The sequence below is a fragment of the Oncorhynchus mykiss genome, chromosome 15 (genome assembly GCF_057628025.1).
Source record: "Oncorhynchus mykiss isolate SJ-2025 chromosome 15, ASM5762802v1, whole genome shotgun sequence".
NCBI lineage: Eukaryota > Metazoa > Chordata > Actinopteri > Salmoniformes > Salmonidae > Oncorhynchus > Oncorhynchus mykiss.
This window is the reverse complement of record NC_143036.1, coordinates 63,660,667-63,677,936: the sequence shown is the minus strand read 5'-3', so window position 1 is coordinate 63,677,936 and position 17,270 is coordinate 63,660,667. Positions and strand designations below refer to the sequence as shown.

Below are 17,270 nucleotides of genomic sequence, written 5' to 3'. Positions count from 1 at the left end.
AACATCCAATAGTCAAAGGTTAATGAAATACAAATGGTATAGAGGGAAATAGTCCTATAATTCCTATAATAACTACAACCTAAAGCTTCTTACCTGGGAATATTGAAGACTCATGTTAAAAGGAACCACCAGCTTTCATATGTTCTGAGCAAGGAACTTAAACGTTAGCTTTCTTACATGGCACATATTGCACTTTTACTTTCTTCTCCAACACTTCGATTTTGCATTATTTATACCAAATTGAACATGTTTCATTATTTATTTGAGGCTAAGTTGATTTTATTGATGTATTATGTTAAGTTAAAATAAGTGTTCATTCAATATTGTTGTAATTGTCATTATTACAAATATATATATATATATATATATATTTTAAATCGACCGATTAATCGGTGTCTGCTTTTTAGGTCCTCCAATAATCGGTATCGGCGTTGAAAAATCATAATCGGTCGACCTCTAGTTTGTACTGTAGACAGTTACTTGAGAGAGTTTGGTATCAGACTTAAGATTCCTCCAAAACACTGATGATGAAGCACACTAAGTACTGGAGAAGCCTCTGATGACAAGCTGGATGAATAACCAATCTGTCACTGTCAACGTCTCCAGGTTGCTTCATCACTCACGTCTCTGTTTGACTGCTGCCTGAGTGGGGCTAGCTCCCCAGATTCACAGGCACAGCTAGAGGGACTAGTGAAAACTTCACTTCCACTCTTGTTGGCTTCAGTAGTTTTAGCTGGATCTTTCAGTGAGAGATCTGAATGTGATGTGTTCTGGGACTTCCCGGACTCAGATGAAGCCTTTTTTACTGGACTTAAAATAACTTTCAATTTAGTTTTTCTGGTAGAGGACGGACAATCCTATTGGTGTCAGTGTTATCTCTGCAGCTAACACATTGCTGTCTGTATCAGACACAAACCCCAGTGTCCTCTACCATGTCCTTGGTCTTTCATCTCAGTGGCAAGAGACTGATATGTGACCGCCAGTGAAAGAGCTTCCAGTCTCACTCATTTAATAGAATGTAATGGCTTCAGACATTCCAACTGGGTGCTGCTATGCAGACCATTACAGACTAGAGGTCGACCGATTAATCGGAATGACTGATTAATTAGGGCCAATTTCAAGTTTTCATAACAATCGGAATTTGTATTTTTGGAAAACTATTTGTCCGATATTTTTTATATATATTTTTACACCTTTATGTAATCTGTATTTAACTAGTCAGTTAAGAACACATTCTTATTTTCAATGACGGCCTAGGAACGGTGGGTTAACTGTCTCGTTCGGGGGCAGAACGACAGATTTTTACCTTGTCAGCTCGGGGGATTCAATCTTGCAACCTTACAGTTAACTAGTCCAACGCTCTAACCACCTGATTACATTGCACTCCACGAGGAGCCTGCCTGTTACGTGAATGCAATGGAAGCCAAGGTAAGTTGCTAACTACCATTAAACTTATCTTATAAAAAACAATCAATCAATCATAATCACTAGTTAACTACACATGGTTGATGATATTACTAGTTTATGTAGCGTGTCCTGCGTTGCATATAATCGATGCGGTGCATATCGTTGCTCCAATGTGTACCTAACCATAAACATCAATGCCTTTCTTAAAATCAATACACAGAAGTATATATTTTTAAACCTGCATATTTAGCTAAAATAAATACAGGTTAGCAGGCAATATTAACCAGGTGAAATTGTGTCACTTCTCTTGTGTTCATTGCACGCAGAGTCAGTGTATAGGCAACAGTTTGGGCCGCCCAATTTGCCAGAATTTTACGTAACTATGACATAACATTGAAGGTTGTGCAATGTAACAGGAATATTTAGACTTAGGGATGCCACCCGTTACATAAAATACGGAACGGTTCTGTATTTCACTGAAAGAATAAACGTCTTGTTTTCGAGATGATAGTTTCCAGATTCGGCCATATTAATGACCTAAGGCTTGTATTTCTGTGTGTTATTATGTTATAACTAAGTCTATGATTTGATAGAGCAGTCTGACTGAGCGCTGGTAGGCAGCAGCAGGCTCGTAAGCATTCATTCAAACAGCACTTTCGTGCGTTTGCCAGCAGCTGTTTATGACTTCAAGCCTATCAACTCCCGAGATTAGGCTGGTGTAACCGATGTGAAATGGCTAGCTAGTTAGCGGGGTGATAAATGCTAATAGCGTTTCAAACGTCACTCGCTCTGAGACTTGGAGTAGTTGTTCCCCTTGCTCTGCATGGGCCGCGGCTTTTGTGGAGCGATGGGTAACGCTGTTTCGAGGGTGGCTGTTGTCGTTGTGTTCCTGGTTCGAGCCCAGGTAGGAACGAGGAGAGGGACAGAAGCTATACTTTTACACTGGCAATACTAAAGTGCCTATAAGAACATCCAATAGTCAAAGGTATACGAAATACAAATGGAAAAAAGAGAAATAGTCCTATAATTCCTATAATAACTGCAACCTAAAACTTCTTACCTGTTAAAAGGAACCACTCATGTTAAAAGGAACCACCAGCTTTCATTAGTTTCCCATGTTCTGAGCAAGGAACTTAAACGTTAGCTTTCTTACATGGCACATATTGCATTTTTACTCTCTTCTCCAACACTTAATTTTTTCATTATTTAAACCAAATTGAACATGTTTCATTATTTATTTGAGGCTAAATTGATTTTATTGATGTATTATATTAGGTTAAAATAAGTGTTCATTCAGTATTGTTGTAATTGTCATTATTACAAATACATTTTAAAAATCGTCAGATTCATCGGTATCGGTGTTGAAAAATCATAATCGGTCGACCTCTATTACAGGCCATTACAATAGCATGGTTATGGACTGAGACGCAGGTTGGAGACGGACATGAGGATTGTACTGTAACAGACTTCCACTCAAAGAATATCTCAATGGTCAGATAACTCGCAACAAATGTATCAATGGATGTCTTGCAGCTACTCGTAAAGGGAACGTAATGTAATGTACACACTGTCATTTGTCTTACACTGTAAATATCACTTCCAAGGCCCCCAGTCATCAGTGATGGTACAATGCTAGGTAATAGTGTTCCTGTGTGATGGTACAATGCTATGTAATAGTGTTCCTGTGTGATGGTACAATGCTATATAATAGTGTTCCTGTGTGATGGTACAATGCTAGGTAATAGTGTTCCTGTGTGATGGTACAATGCTATGTAATAGTGTTCCTGTGTGATGGTACAATGCTAGGTAGTAATAGTGTTCCTGTGTGATGGTACAATGCTAGGTAGTCATAGTGTTCCTGTGTGATGGTACAATGCTAGGTAGTAATAGTGTCCCTGTGTGATGGTACAATGCTAGGTAGTAATAGTGTTCCTGTGTGATGGTACAATGCTAGGTAGTAATAGTGTTCCTGTGTGTATGATTAGTTGTGATTGCATCTGAGCTGGCAGATTCATACCTCTGGCCCTGCAGGTTTTACAGACTTCAGTGAGATGATCCAGTCAGTGCTACCTCTCAATCTCCATCTTTCTGTCTTTCTCTCTTTCTCCTTTCTTTCTTTTTTTCTTTCTTTCTTTCCTTCTCTTTCCCTCTTTCCTTCTTCCTCAACCTCTTTTTCTCGCTCCCCCTGCTTACTCCATCTCTCTCTCTCTATCCTTCTTGATCTCTCTCCCTCCTCTCTCTCGCTTTCTCTCTCTTCCTCACTCTCTCTTATTCCATCTGTGTCTCTCTCTCTCACGAGGTCTCTGAGAGGTCAATCATCGATAACTCCAGGCCACGTCACAAGGCCGTCCACCAGCACCTACAGGAGGGCCAATCTATTAATGCAATTCTGGAAAAGGCGAGTGGGGCGGAGCACCTGCTGTCGTCATGCCAACGGGCCTCAGAGGGGTTCTGTCAATGCTCAGGTCCCCTAATCAATCCCACATTACTGATCATCAATAGGAAGACTAGTTTAGGAAACATGTTTAAGGAGGGCCACCACGTGTGTTTTTCCTCACTGCGCATGAGGACAACAGCACTCCGTTGTGTGTAATGGGATAGGGATATGTGCCTGTTAATCATTTGTGCTGCTGTATCCCCCAATGAAAACGCAACCTTCTTTCTCACATATTGCTCTCTCTCTCTCTCTTTCGGTCTTTCTCTCTCTCGCTATCTGCTTTGAGAGACTAGTCAAGGATCATATCACCTCCACCCTACCTGTCACCCTAGACCCACTCCAATTTGCTTACCGCCCCAATAGGTCACACTGCACACTGCCCTATCCCATCTGGAAGAGAGGAATACCTATGTAAGAATGTTGTTCATTAACTACAGCTCAGCATTCAACACCATAGCACCCTCCAAACTTCCTGACGGGGCACCCCCAGGTGGTGAAGGTAGAAAACGACATCTCCACTCCGCTGAACCTCAACACTGGGGCCCCACAAGGGTGCGTTCTCATCCCTCTCCTGTACTACCTGTTCACCCATGACTGCATGGCCATGCACACCTCCAACTCAATCATCAAGTTTGCATATGATACTACAGTGGTAGGCCTGTTTATCAACAACGACGACGAGACAGCCTACAGGGAGGAGGTGTGGTGTCAGGAAAAGGCCCTCTCTCAATGTCAGCAAAACAAAAGAGATGATCGTGGACAGGAAACAGCAAAGGGAGCACCCCCCTATCCACATCGACGGGACAGCAGTGGAGAAGGTGAAAAGTTTGAAGTTCTTTGGTGTACACATCACGGACATACTGAAATGGTCCATGCACAAGACAGTGTGGTGAAGAAGGCGCAACAGAGCCTCTTCAACCTCAGAAGGCTGAGGTTGTAAAGACTAACTTTTACAGGTGCACAATTGTGAGCATCCTGTCGGGCTGTATGGTACAGCAACTGCACCGCCCACAACCGCAAGGCTCTCCACAGGGTAGTGAGGTCTGCACAACGCATCACTGGGGGCAAACTACCTGCCCTACAGGACACCTACAACACCTGATGTCACAGGAAGGCCAAAAAGATCATCAAGAACAATAACCACCCAAGCCACTGCCTGTTCACCCACTACCATCCAGAAGGCGAGATCAGAACAGGTGAATCAAAGCTGGGACAGAGAGATTGAAAAATAGTTTTTATCTCAAGGCCATTGTTTAACAGACATCACGAGCACAGCGAGGTGGCTGCCTACCTACAGACTTGATATCATTGGCCACTTTAATAAATGGAACACTAGTCATTTTAATAATGCCACTTCAATAATGTTTACATATCTCGCATTACTTATCTCATATGTATATACTGTATACTTCACAATCTATTCTTTACTATTTATTGCATCTTAGCCACTCTGTCACTGCTCATCCATATATGTTATACTTATATATTCTCATCCCATTCCTTTACTAGATTGTGTGTATTAGGTTTTGTTGTGGAATTATAAAATATTACCTGTTAGATACTAATGCACTAAAAGGATAAGCATTTCGCTACACTCGCAATTTCATCTGCTAACCATGTGTATCTGTCCAATGATTTGATTTGATCTCTGTCTCTCGCTCTCTCTTTGTCTCTCTCTCTTTGTCTCTCTCTCCCTTTGTCTCTCTCTCTCTCTTTGTCTCTCTCTCTCTCTTTCTCTCTCTCTCTCTTCGTCTCTTTCTCTCTCTCTTTGTCTCTCTCTCTTTGTCTCTCTCTCCCTTTGTCTCTCTCTCTCCCTTTGTCTCTCTCTCTCTCTTTCTCTCTCTCTCTCTCTTTCTCTCTCTCTCTTTGGCTCTCTCTCTCTTTGTCTCTTTCTCTCTCTCGTTGTCTCTCAATCTCTCTCTTTGTCTCTCTCTCTCTTTGTCTCTTTCTCTCTCTCGTTGTCTCTCTCTCTCTCACTCTCTCTTTGTCTCTCTTTCTCTATCTTTGTCTCTCTCTTTGTCTCTCTCTCTTTGTCTCTCTCTTTCTCTATCTTTGTCTCTCTCTCTTTGTCTCTCTCTTTGTCTCTCTCTCTTTGTCTCTCTCTTTGTCTCTCTCTTTGTCTCTCTCTTTGTCTCTCTCTTTGTCTCTTTCTCTCTTAGTTCAATGAAGGTTTATTAAAGTGTATCAGACATCTAATCAGGGTTGATTAAGGCAGCCGTCTATGACAACAGTGACTAAGCACATCCACGGCTAAGTGACCATGCGTTGCCACTGCCACCAATGAACAGAAAGTGCAGGCGAATGCAGCTTTTCGTCAGTGCCCTCGTTCAGCTCTCTCCACCCCACGTTACCCGACTCCCGGTCTCCCGTGGCGGCCGGACAGCACTGAATGGCACCGTAATCCATCCCACTAATTCCCAGGCATTAGGAAGGCCGGCCATTTCCTAATTGGCTAAAGGGTTAGATTAAGATCTGGACAATGGGGCATGTTGACGCCATCTCGCTGTCATAACAGGGGGATTAGGGAAGTGAATAGAGGGGGCTACTGAGCACCTCCGGCCAGAGGGCCCCAGAGGGCCCCAGAGGGACCACAGCACAGACCTGACTGACACACTGTCACAACACACTGGACCTAGAGGGGCTTTACCCAGCCAAGCGGAAGCTGATCCCATCACCAGCTCCTGCCCACACAGTCCCTCTATCCCAGCCCCTTCAATGCACTGCAGCCCATTGACACACACACTGGGTCTGACTACTGGAGGCAGTGGAGCTGGAGATTTCAGTTTGACATGGAACAGTTTCTCCCAGAAGTGGCTTGCTAAGTGAAACTCAAGGCTGTTTTGAAACTCGCTGCATGTTGTTTGTCAGGGACAGAGTACAACAAGTATATGAGATTCAGAGGTCAAGAGGTCAAGCCTGTCTCTGTGTGTCTGTATCTCAGTAAGCTAGGCCTTCGACTAGCTGTGAAAGCAACAGCCGTTGCTGCTGGCATCATGTGGTCTTTTAATGCAGTCTGAAGGCTAGCATATGTGTAAGGAGCGGGGGAAGGTAAGCAGGGTGGACAGAGGTACAGCCTCAAGTCTTCTTCTGCAGTCTGTCACATCACGTTGGCTAGTTCTAAAACCACACTGACTGTAATAGCTGCTCTCCAAGATGGAGAGAGGGAGGGAGGGGGAGAGGTCAGACTGAGAGGGGTCAGGGATGTGCTATAAAGATGCTTTGAAAGGGTCTCTGGTCATGTGGTGTCTTTCTCACTCTCCTCTGATTGATGGATGGCTGGAGACCTGTGAGGTGACTTGTGGTCTATATAGGCAGTGTCCCTCTAAGCTCTACACACTCTCTACACACTTAGAGAAGGGGATATTTCTCCCTGTGCTTTTCTGCCTCTTGCCTTAGTAGCTGTGGATTTTCAGGCTTGATCATAGCTGCTTGAGGGTTGATATAGTATCGTGGGAGAGAGATTGAAGTCCGGACGTAGTATATCTTACTATTTCTCTCCAAAGCCTGGGGATATGCACTCACTGAACCTGACCTCTGTTGCACCGCCATCCCAGCAGTGTTTGAAGTTGGAGCCAATATTTCCACTTGCAGATGGTTTGACACACTCATTTAACAGTCTTGGGCTGCGATGTAGCGCATTTCTTTTGACCGGAGCCCTATGGGCCTAGTGGGCCTGGGTCAAAAGTAGTGCACTATATAGGGAATAGGGCCCTGGTCAAAAGTAGTGCACTATATAGGGAATAGGGTACCATTTGGGACACACACATGGATTCACATAGTTGTGATCCAGTTACCGATGCCTCTGCCAATCAGCGATGTTAAACAGTGTAGATATACTTAAGGGTCATGCTAATGCATGACACATGAAGCGCAATGCGCAGATGGCTGCCCTTCTGGCTGGGTACATTTATTCCACTGAAGTGCATTGTTGAATGGGTTTGGATTTAAAACGAGGCAGGCTAGATGCCCTGACCTGGGATCCATTACTGTACAATGGTACTAAGCTGGATGTGTTAAGAGCTGATCTATTGGCCCCTGGCTATGAAACCCTATGGATGGATATAACCGTAGTGTAGGCAGAGAGAGGTGGGAGAGTAGTAGAGGCCTGGCTGGCCGGCAGCTCTACTGCCCACGCTGCAACTCTAGTCTACTCTGTGAGACATGCTTCATCTCCACGCCTTCTCCTCACAGACCCTTCACTCTCTCTCTCTCTCTCTCTCTCTCTCTCTCTCAGCGGAGAGGTAGAGATGTTCAGACATCATTATTGTTTTCTCTCTCCCTTATTCTCTTATCCCCTACTCCCCTCTCCGCTCCCCAGGAGTTCCAAGGAACATTTTGTACGTGGAAAGACGACAGCCGCTTCTGAGTCATTACAGCATTGTACCGCGGGACAAATAGCTGGGTATTCGCCACAGTTATCTCTGGTAATCTGTTTGTGTTATTCTCGGCTTTGTTTGCAGATTGCTCCAGTGAAAATCCTGGCTTCCCCTCTGATGAATCGTCTGTGTTCACTCACTCTCTCTCCATCTCTCTCTCTCTTTGCTTCACCTCCCATCGAACAGGAGATTAACAAGTAGGATGTTTGTTGAACATGAAAAATCATTTCCTGTACAATACACAGCTTTAGTGTAAATTATCAGCACTCTAGAAATGCCCCAGGTGCCCAAATGCCCATGGGAACAGCCTTGAAAATACCCACTAGGGGCAAAGCACCTACAGAATGTCAGCTTGATTTATTAGGTATGTGGCCCTAATTTATTGTAAATGTATACCATTGGGGCTTTTGTAAATTACAGATAAATATAGGCTTCTTAGATCAGTGACTAGGGAAGAAGAACCGTTAGTGTATCGAGGATGTGTTACCGCGTATGCAACTGTATACTCATCATGCTAAGTGGTGATTTCTACATTGCAAACCATAGGGGCCGGTGTGTAGGAGCCGTTTTGGCCTGTTTATATGGCATTGTATATGCTGTCTGACAATGGTTATTTTAACTTATTTGTCCACTAGAGGGCACAATATGTTGGGGTCATGGTTCACTGGTCACATGTAGCGCAGGTGACCAGGAAGGGTTGGCGGAGATGGAAGAGGAGAGGGCATACAATTCTTACTGTATCACAGAGCATGCTCATGGATTTGACCTCTGCACCTTTTATATGCTAATATTTGTATTGGATCGATAAAATGGGAACGAAAATAGTTACGGTTAGAAAGCAATTTCTGTGGACGTGTTATGGACATCTCTCTGCTGTGCCAGTGGCTTTTTATAGGGAATCGTCACTACAAATGTCTCTCTTAAACCAGCTTGGATGTTACACTAATGTCAAATCTAACAGATGACCCAGAACTCTGAAAGTACAGAAAACCACTGTCGCCACAGAAAAGTCCCCACTGGAAGACGGTGCTAATTATACAGTAGTTCCGTGACATCAAAGGTTCCTTTTGAAGTGTTGTGCTGTGTGTCGGCCGTTCTGTAGCGCTGTCGGGAGGTGTAATCTGTTGTCGTTACGCAGGCCTCATGCAGGGTAGCACTGGAAGTGCCATAGTGTATCTCACACATAGATACACACACACACACACACACTGTATGTGTGTTCATTAGCATCTCCTCACCACATATCAATATGGCTCAGATGTGCCATCCTCACGCCCCTAGACCAGCCCCCTTCCACTCCTCTGTCAACCCTCACCTAGAACTCTCTCAGCCTGGTGGGTTTTGATGTGGAGCACCATGGTTTGATGTTGATGCTGAACTCTGAGAGAATTCTGGGTTTCCGTTGCACGGTATCTGTTGAAATCTCCAGCGGTTTGCTTTTCCCATCTAAGGACAGATTCATCAACATTGAGCTTTAAGATAACGTTGGCAAGGGCTTTAATGGCCTTGGTGGAGTCATTTTATTTTATTTACGTTATTTCACGCTTGGACTCTCTGTCAGCAGCGTTGAGAGATAGGGTGTCGGAGTCCAAAATCGACTTACTGAAGAAAAGAGTATCTCACAGCTTTTGTGACTGTCGTGACAGAATGGCGTGGGGTCATTCAGTTTGCACCAATCCAGCACCTCCTGTCACCGCTGTTACATCATAATGACATGTGACAGGCGATAAGAGCTTGTGGCACCAGACTAAATTGGCACACATGGCTGCACCATCTTGTGACATGGTGTGGCAGACATATGAACTGTCTGACTCAACAGACACACACTCACTTAGCCTCGCTAGCCTCGTGGTGCAGTTCTAGGAGTCTAGGTATTTTCGAGGAATGTGTTAATGGAACTGGTATTGAGTGAAGCAGGAATTCAATCTGCCTTTTGGGGCCAGTCTGATCATTACACATGTATTGAACATACCTCAAAGGCTGCCATATGCCAGACTCTACAGTATCAAAGGCTGCCATAGGCCAGGCTCTTCCAGCACCAAAGGCTGCCATAGGCCAGGCTTTTACAGCAGTGTTAGCACGGATGTGGGAATAAGCTGTTTAACACCTCAAGGATGGAGTCCCTTGGAGCTATCACAGCCAGCATCAATTAGCCTATCCTCTGGTGCTCAAACGGGCTAATTAGCACACGGCACTAGCAGGAGCGTTTAGGAACTAATTTATACCTTGATACACCTTTAGCATCATATCCTGCACAACACAACACTGACTGGAAATTACAGCTGTCTCAAACAGACACTATGCTTGGGAGAGAGAGTTTGAAAAAAACCTGTGATTTACATTTTGGGGTCATTTATCAGACCCTCTTATCCAGAGTGACTTACAGGAGAAATGAAGTGCCCTTGCTCAACTCCCGTACAGACTCGGGAGAGGCGAAGGTCAAGAGCCGTGCGTCCTCTGAAACACAACCCAACCAAGCATCACTGCTTCTTGACACAATGCCCACTTAACCTGGAAGCCAGCCGCACCAATGTGTTGGAGGAAACACTGTGCACCTGGCGACCATGTTAGCATGCACTGCGCCCGGGCTGCCACAGGAGTCGCTAGTGCACGGTGGGACAAGGACCTCCCTGCCAGCCAAACCCTCCCCTAACTCGGACGACGCTGGGTTGTGCACCATCCCATGGGTCTCCCGGTCGCGGCCAGCTACGACAGAGCCCGGACTTGAACCCAGAATTTCTAGTGGCACAGCTAGCGTCTGACACTGCAGTGCCTTAGACCACTGTGCCACTCGGGAGGCCCTGGCTCTGATATTATAACCAGCGACCTTTCGGTTACTGGCCCAATGCTCTTAATTGACTGGCAAATGTCGTGAGAACTAGCCACTTATGCTAACGCTAACATGATTAAAAGGGTGCCACTGTCAGCATTTAGCAGGCTAGCGTTCTCGTCTCACTCGCGATAACATGTAGACAGCAGCCCTGTGAGGTTGTGTAGAGGCTCTGTGTCTACCGTCTTTGAGAGGCGTTGACACTGCATGCAGATTGACCTTATTTATCTCCTCTCTGTTGGAGTTGCATCACTCAGCTGAAACCTTCCTGTAACGTTACCTAGTGAAGGACTCATCGCTCATCATCCCGAAGGACAGCGCTTAAGTATTCAGTGGAATTCAAATGTGCAACCGAGAGACCTGCTCACAATACATGAATATAACTGATTCAGGGTCAGCTTGTCCTTAATCAGCCGTTCTGTTCTGATTCTTTATGAGACGTTGAGGTTTTCAAAGTAGGATCTTTTTGTTAAAGGGATGACAATGACGCCCTTTATCTCCTTCCACAGAGTCAGATGGAGTTCTGGATACCATTTGTATGTCTCTGGTTCCATTATGAAGGAAGTTAGAGGTAGTTTCATTAGCTAACTAGCATTGACTCGCAAAACTACCGCTAACTTCCTTCTTAATGGACACAGAATCGTACAAATGGTATCCACGCAATCGTCTGACCTGTTAACCAAAATCCAGAAGTATCCCTTTAAAGTACTGTCATGATGTACACACAATAGAATTACAATTCTTGGCCTCCCGGGTGGCGCAGTGGTTAAGGGCGCTGTACTGCAGCGCCAGCTGTGCCACCAGAGACTCTGGGTTTGCGCCCAGGCTCTGTCGTAACCGGCCGCGACCGGGAGGTCCGTGGGGCAACGCACAATTGGCCCAGCGTTGTCCGGGTTAGGGAGGGTTTGGCCGGTAGGGAAATCCTTGTCTCATCGCGCACCAGCGACTCCTGTGGCGGGCCGGGCGCAGTGCGTGCTAACCAAGGTTGCCAGGGGCACGGTGTTGGCTTCCGGGTTGGATGGCGCTGTGTTAAGAAGCAGTGTGGCTTTGTTAGGTTGTGTATCAGAGGATGCATGACAACCTTCGTCTCCCCTGAGCCCGTACGGGAGTTGTAATGATGAGACAAGATAGTAGCTACTAAACAATTGGATACTATGAAATTGGGGAGAAAAAGGGGTAAAATTAAAAATAAAAAAATATGTACAATTCTTTCATTCTATTTCTACGGTACACACAGTTCATACTGTTCCTCTCTCCTGTATGCAGGTGTATGCACAGTTTCTTAGTAAGTTCCCTGATTGTAACTGTGCTCCTCCCCTCTCCTCTCTGATAGGTACAACCAGGCAGCCCAAGGAGGGAGAGGTCCCGGGGGTGGACTACAACTTTGTGACTGTTGATCAGTTTATGGAATTGGAGAAAAGTGGAGCCTTATTAGAGAGCGGAACTTATGAAGGTAAGAGAAAGCTTTTCACTTTTTTGGGGGTGTATCATATTTTTTGGGGGGGGTCTTTCCTGATTTTGCTTGTTGTAATAATTGTATTATGTAGCTGCTTGTTTATCGACCATCCTTCCACTCTCTGACAGAGAAGAATGAAAACACACTCTCACACTCTCACACACACCACAACACCACTACACTCTCTTTCATGCTGGCTCTCCTCTGAGCCCTAATGGCTCTATAATAAACATGACTCCAATTTCTCTCCATCTGCCCTGGTCTGTGTGGCTCTGTGCTGGGTGTACTAAACTACTGGCTCTCCACTCTGTCAGATACAGGGGACTCCACCACACAGACAGATAATGCATTAACTCCATGTCAGCTCCCTCGCCGAGCCCTCCCGCTCAGCCTCGCGCCTGTCATGGCAGAAAAATAAATTGCAGATGGTCAATTTAACGGTTGGTTGCCAGGAGCGATGTTAGATTCTCTCTCCGAGGATGTCGTCTTCCGTAGAGAGAACCCTTCTTCTCTTCTCGGTGGCTGCATTGCTGTACCACCAACATTTACCTTTTTTAATATGTAATGTTCAATTAGAGAAGGAGAGAGAGAGATAATTACTTGACACATTGGAAAGAACTTACAAAAAAACAGAGCAAACTAGAATGCTATTTGGCCCTAAACAGAAAGTACACAGTGGCAGAATACCTGACCTCTGTGACTGACCCAAAATTAAGGAAAGCTTTGACTATGCACAGACTCCGTGAGCATAGCCTTGCTATTGAGAAAGGCCGCCGTAGGCAGACCTGGTTCTCAAGAGAAGACAGGCTATGTGCACACTGCCCACAAATTGAGGTGGAAACTGAGCTGCACTTCCTAACATCCTGCCAAATGTATGACACTATTAGAGACACATATTTCCCTAAGATTACACAGACCCACAAAGAATTGGAAAAGCAAACTCAATTTTGATAAACTCCCATATCTACTGGGTGAGAGAGAGAGAGAGAGAGAGAGAGAGAGATAGAGAGAGAGGGATGCAGGGCGATAGAGATGGAGAGATCCCTGTTTTCTTTTGTGTGAGGAAGGCGGAGAAAAAGCCAATCTGTCTGTCAGGTCCTACACTGCCAGGTTAATGTTATCCACAGTGTTGGATTTTCATCATTACAAGAGCCTTGCTTGGGAAAGTCAGGGGTTGGGTCAGTGTGTCTCTTGGCTTTCGTTTAGCTAATAGTTAGGTAGGCAACTAATTTAGCGTTGTAGCATACTACTGGAGGTTGTCTTCAGTTTGTCTAGGAATGTTTAAAGGTTTGAAGAATGCGGCATGCTGTTTTTGTGCATTTTAGATTTGATTTCCGAGGAAAGTCTGACTGAAATTGCTTTTAGATTTTAGGCAGCAGTAGGGTAAAATAGTCTGTGGTCTGTGGTTTTAAGCCTTTCCATTCAATTAGCTTTTTTACAGCAATGTTTGTTCATTTGAGTCACTCACTGTGTACTCAGAAATGCGAACAAAAATTCACAGGTCCTTTTTCTAACCACAGCAAATATCTGAGATATAAACCAACAGGACTTTCCAGCTACTATTTTCTCCATGGTCCTTCAACTGTCTGCGGCATACGTGTTGATGGGGTTGATCATTTTCATACTTAATCCCCAGGATTAGAACAATCTCAATGGATTTCAAAATATCTTTGGGTATATGGTTTCTCCTCCAGAAGTACTAAAACACCACTGAGAAGTGCAGGATAATATTTTATTTATTTTACCAGGCAAGTCAGTTAAGAACAAATTCATTTTCAATGACGGCCTAGGAACAGTGGGTTAACTGCCTGTTCAGGGGCAGAACGACAGAACGACCTTGTCAGCTCGGGGATTTGAACTTGCAACCTTCCGGTTACTAGTCCAACGCTCTAACCACTAGGCTACCCTGGCGCCCATATCACTCTCAAAGAAACCCTCTCTAGCTTCAGAACTTAATCTCCAGTGGAGAGGCAGTGCCTTGAAGCCTGCTCTCAAGGAAACTTGGTTCCATTGCTGTGGCAACATCATATCTCCCCCCAGTCCATTTCACACAATATTTACAGAGAGTGGAGACCAAACACTTAATCAGATCTCACATCAGCTTAACAAGGACATCCGCTGTCTCTGGACTTTGCCAGGTATCTCTGGGCTAAAGCTGTTGCAAGGGATGTTTGCGTGCATGCATGCCTATGTGTGTGGAGGAGATCTTAGCAGACAGTCTTCTGCTAGCAGACTCAGGAGCTGGAGGATCAGAGTGGGTGATGTGTGAAAGCATCAGCGAGGAGGAGCCCAGGGGAGCATGTTCAGAACAAACCAAACCCAGAAATGCTCTGCATGCTGGGAGCTGGCGACTCTGCCCTGGGGAGACAGACGGGACGACCACACAGAGCCCAGAGCACAGAGAGAGAGACAGGCTTCTTCTTTATTTATTTACAACACACACACACTCACTCAATCACTAGGAATCTGTGCATGGTTTAGTGTTTGATTGATGTGCGGTGGATAACAATGATTTGCCAGCAGACACAAAAGAGCTAACAGTGATGTTAATTAAGATGCCTGGGGTGTGGGCCAGACAGTGTCAGGCTTTAGTTACCAATATGAAGTCAGGTGGGTGGGTGTGTTTGTAGGTATATGTGTTGTGGAGTGTGTGACTGTGTTTGAGTACCTCCCCTTGACGTGCCTTGAGACTTACGTATGAACTTTTAAGAACTATGTGAACTTTAACTCCCAGGACGTCAACTGACCTTCCACTTCCTGGTCCTGGTCCCATTGGGTTATGTAATAATGACATCATCTTCCCGCGTGACATTCTCACTTGCTCTCTCCCTTTCAATATTTCATTATACAATATATTTCCCTTTAATTAGACAGTTTAATTTAATGTTCCGTTTGTGCCTGTGTTGTCTACTGTGATCCCTACTTTAGCGATTGAATATTAACTTGGAACAAGAGGAGAAAAACATCCAAGCAAATCTTTTTATGAACACATCATCAAAGGCACACAAAATGTGTCCAAAATTCAGGCGTGTTGCATATTAAGCAGGTTTGTACAGTGGCAGTGCTCACTGCTCACCCATGTGACTTGAGGTTCAACTGCTGAATGTGTGTCTCGGTCCTCTGGTACAGATAACTATTATGAAAAGATAGCAAAAATGCTCTAAATTGCTCATATATCACGTTTAATAGTGAGGTGAAACTTCCTCAGATAATTTTGTAGCTATTAGTGGATGCACTGTAGGAGGAATAGCCTAAGCTTTAGATCAGCGGGCAACACAGTCTCATGGGGGGCTAACACAATCTCATGGGGGGCTAACGCAGTCTAATGGGGGGCTAACACAGTCTCATGGGGGACTAACACAGTCTCATGGGGGGCTAACACAGTCTCATGGGGGATAACACAGTCTCATGGGGGACTAACACAGTCTCATGGGGGGCTAACACAGTCTCATGGGGGGATAACACAGTCTCATGGGGGGCCAGCACAGTCTCATGGGGGGCTAACACAGTCTCATGGGGGACTAACACTGTCTCATGGAGGGCTAACACAGTCTCATGGGGGGCTAACACAGTCTCGTGGGGGGCTAACAGTCTCATGGGGGGCTAACAGTCTCATGGGGGGCTAACACAGTCTCATGGGGGATAACACAGTCTCATGGGGGGCTAACACAGTCTCATGGGGGGCTAACACAGTCTCATGGGGGACTAACACAGTCTCATGGGGGACTAACACAGTCTCATGGGGGGCTAACACAGTCTCATGGGGGGCTAACACAGTCTCATGGGGATAACAGTCTCATGGGGGACTAACACAGTCTCATGAGGGCTAACACAGTCTCATGGGGGGCTAACACAATCTCATGGGGGACTAACACAGTCTCATGGGGGACTAACAGTCTCATGGGGATAACAGTCTCATGGGGGACTAACACAGTCTCATGGTGCTAACACAGTCTCATGGGAGAAATACACAGTCTCATGGGGGCTAACACAGTCTCATGGAGGCTAACACAGTCTCATGGGGGCTAACACAGTCTCATGGGGGCTAACACAGTCTCATGGGGGCTAACACAGTCTCATGGGGGCTAACACAGTCTCGTGGGGGGCTAACACAGTCTCGTGGGGGGCGAACACAGTCTCGTGGGGCTAACACAGTCTCGTGGGGCTAACACAGTCTCGTGGGGCTAACACAGTCTCGTGGGGCTAACACAGTCTCATGGGGGGCTAACACAGTATTATGGGGGACTAACAGAGTCTTATGGGGGACTGACACCGTCTTATGCGGACTAACACAGTCTTATGGGGGACTAACACAGTCTCATGGGGGGCTAACAGTCTCATGGGGGACTAACACAGTCTCATGTGGGACTAACACAGTCTCATGGTGGACTAACACAGTCTCATGGGGGGCTAACACATTTTCATGGTGGCTAACACAGTCTCATGGGGGGCTAACACAGTCTAATGGGGGGCTAACACAGTCTAATGGGGGACTTATACTGTCTCATGGGGGGCTAACACAGTCTCATGGGGGCTAACGCAGTCTCATGGGGGGCTAACGCAGTCTCGGGGGGCTAACACAGTCTCATGGGGCTAACACAGTCTCATGGGGGCTAACACAGTCTCATGGAGAGACCTCAGTTCAACCATCAATCTGTCACATTGGCCATTTTGATTCTTTAACCTCACCCACCAGCACCTAAGTATAACATGATGTGTGTATGACTGACTAAGTATATAAAATTATCATTAATGTGAAGTTTT

At 45.5% G+C, this 17,270-nt stretch overlaps 1 protein-coding gene across 12 annotated transcripts in view; it reads left to right on the top strand.

The window, feature by feature from the left end:
- Positions 1-17,270, top strand: part of LOC110490483 (membrane-associated guanylate kinase, WW and PDZ domain-containing protein 2) — a 295,215-nt gene that overhangs the window by 192,807 nt on the left and 85,138 nt on the right. For all 12 annotated transcript variants that reach the window (XM_090200765.1, XM_090200764.1, XM_090200763.1 and 9 more), the window contains exon 3: positions 12,384-12,503. In XM_090200765.1, coding sequence (XP_090056891.1) covers positions 12,384-12,503 — 120 coding nt within the window. The remainder of the gene's footprint in view (positions 1-12,383; positions 12,504-17,270) is intronic.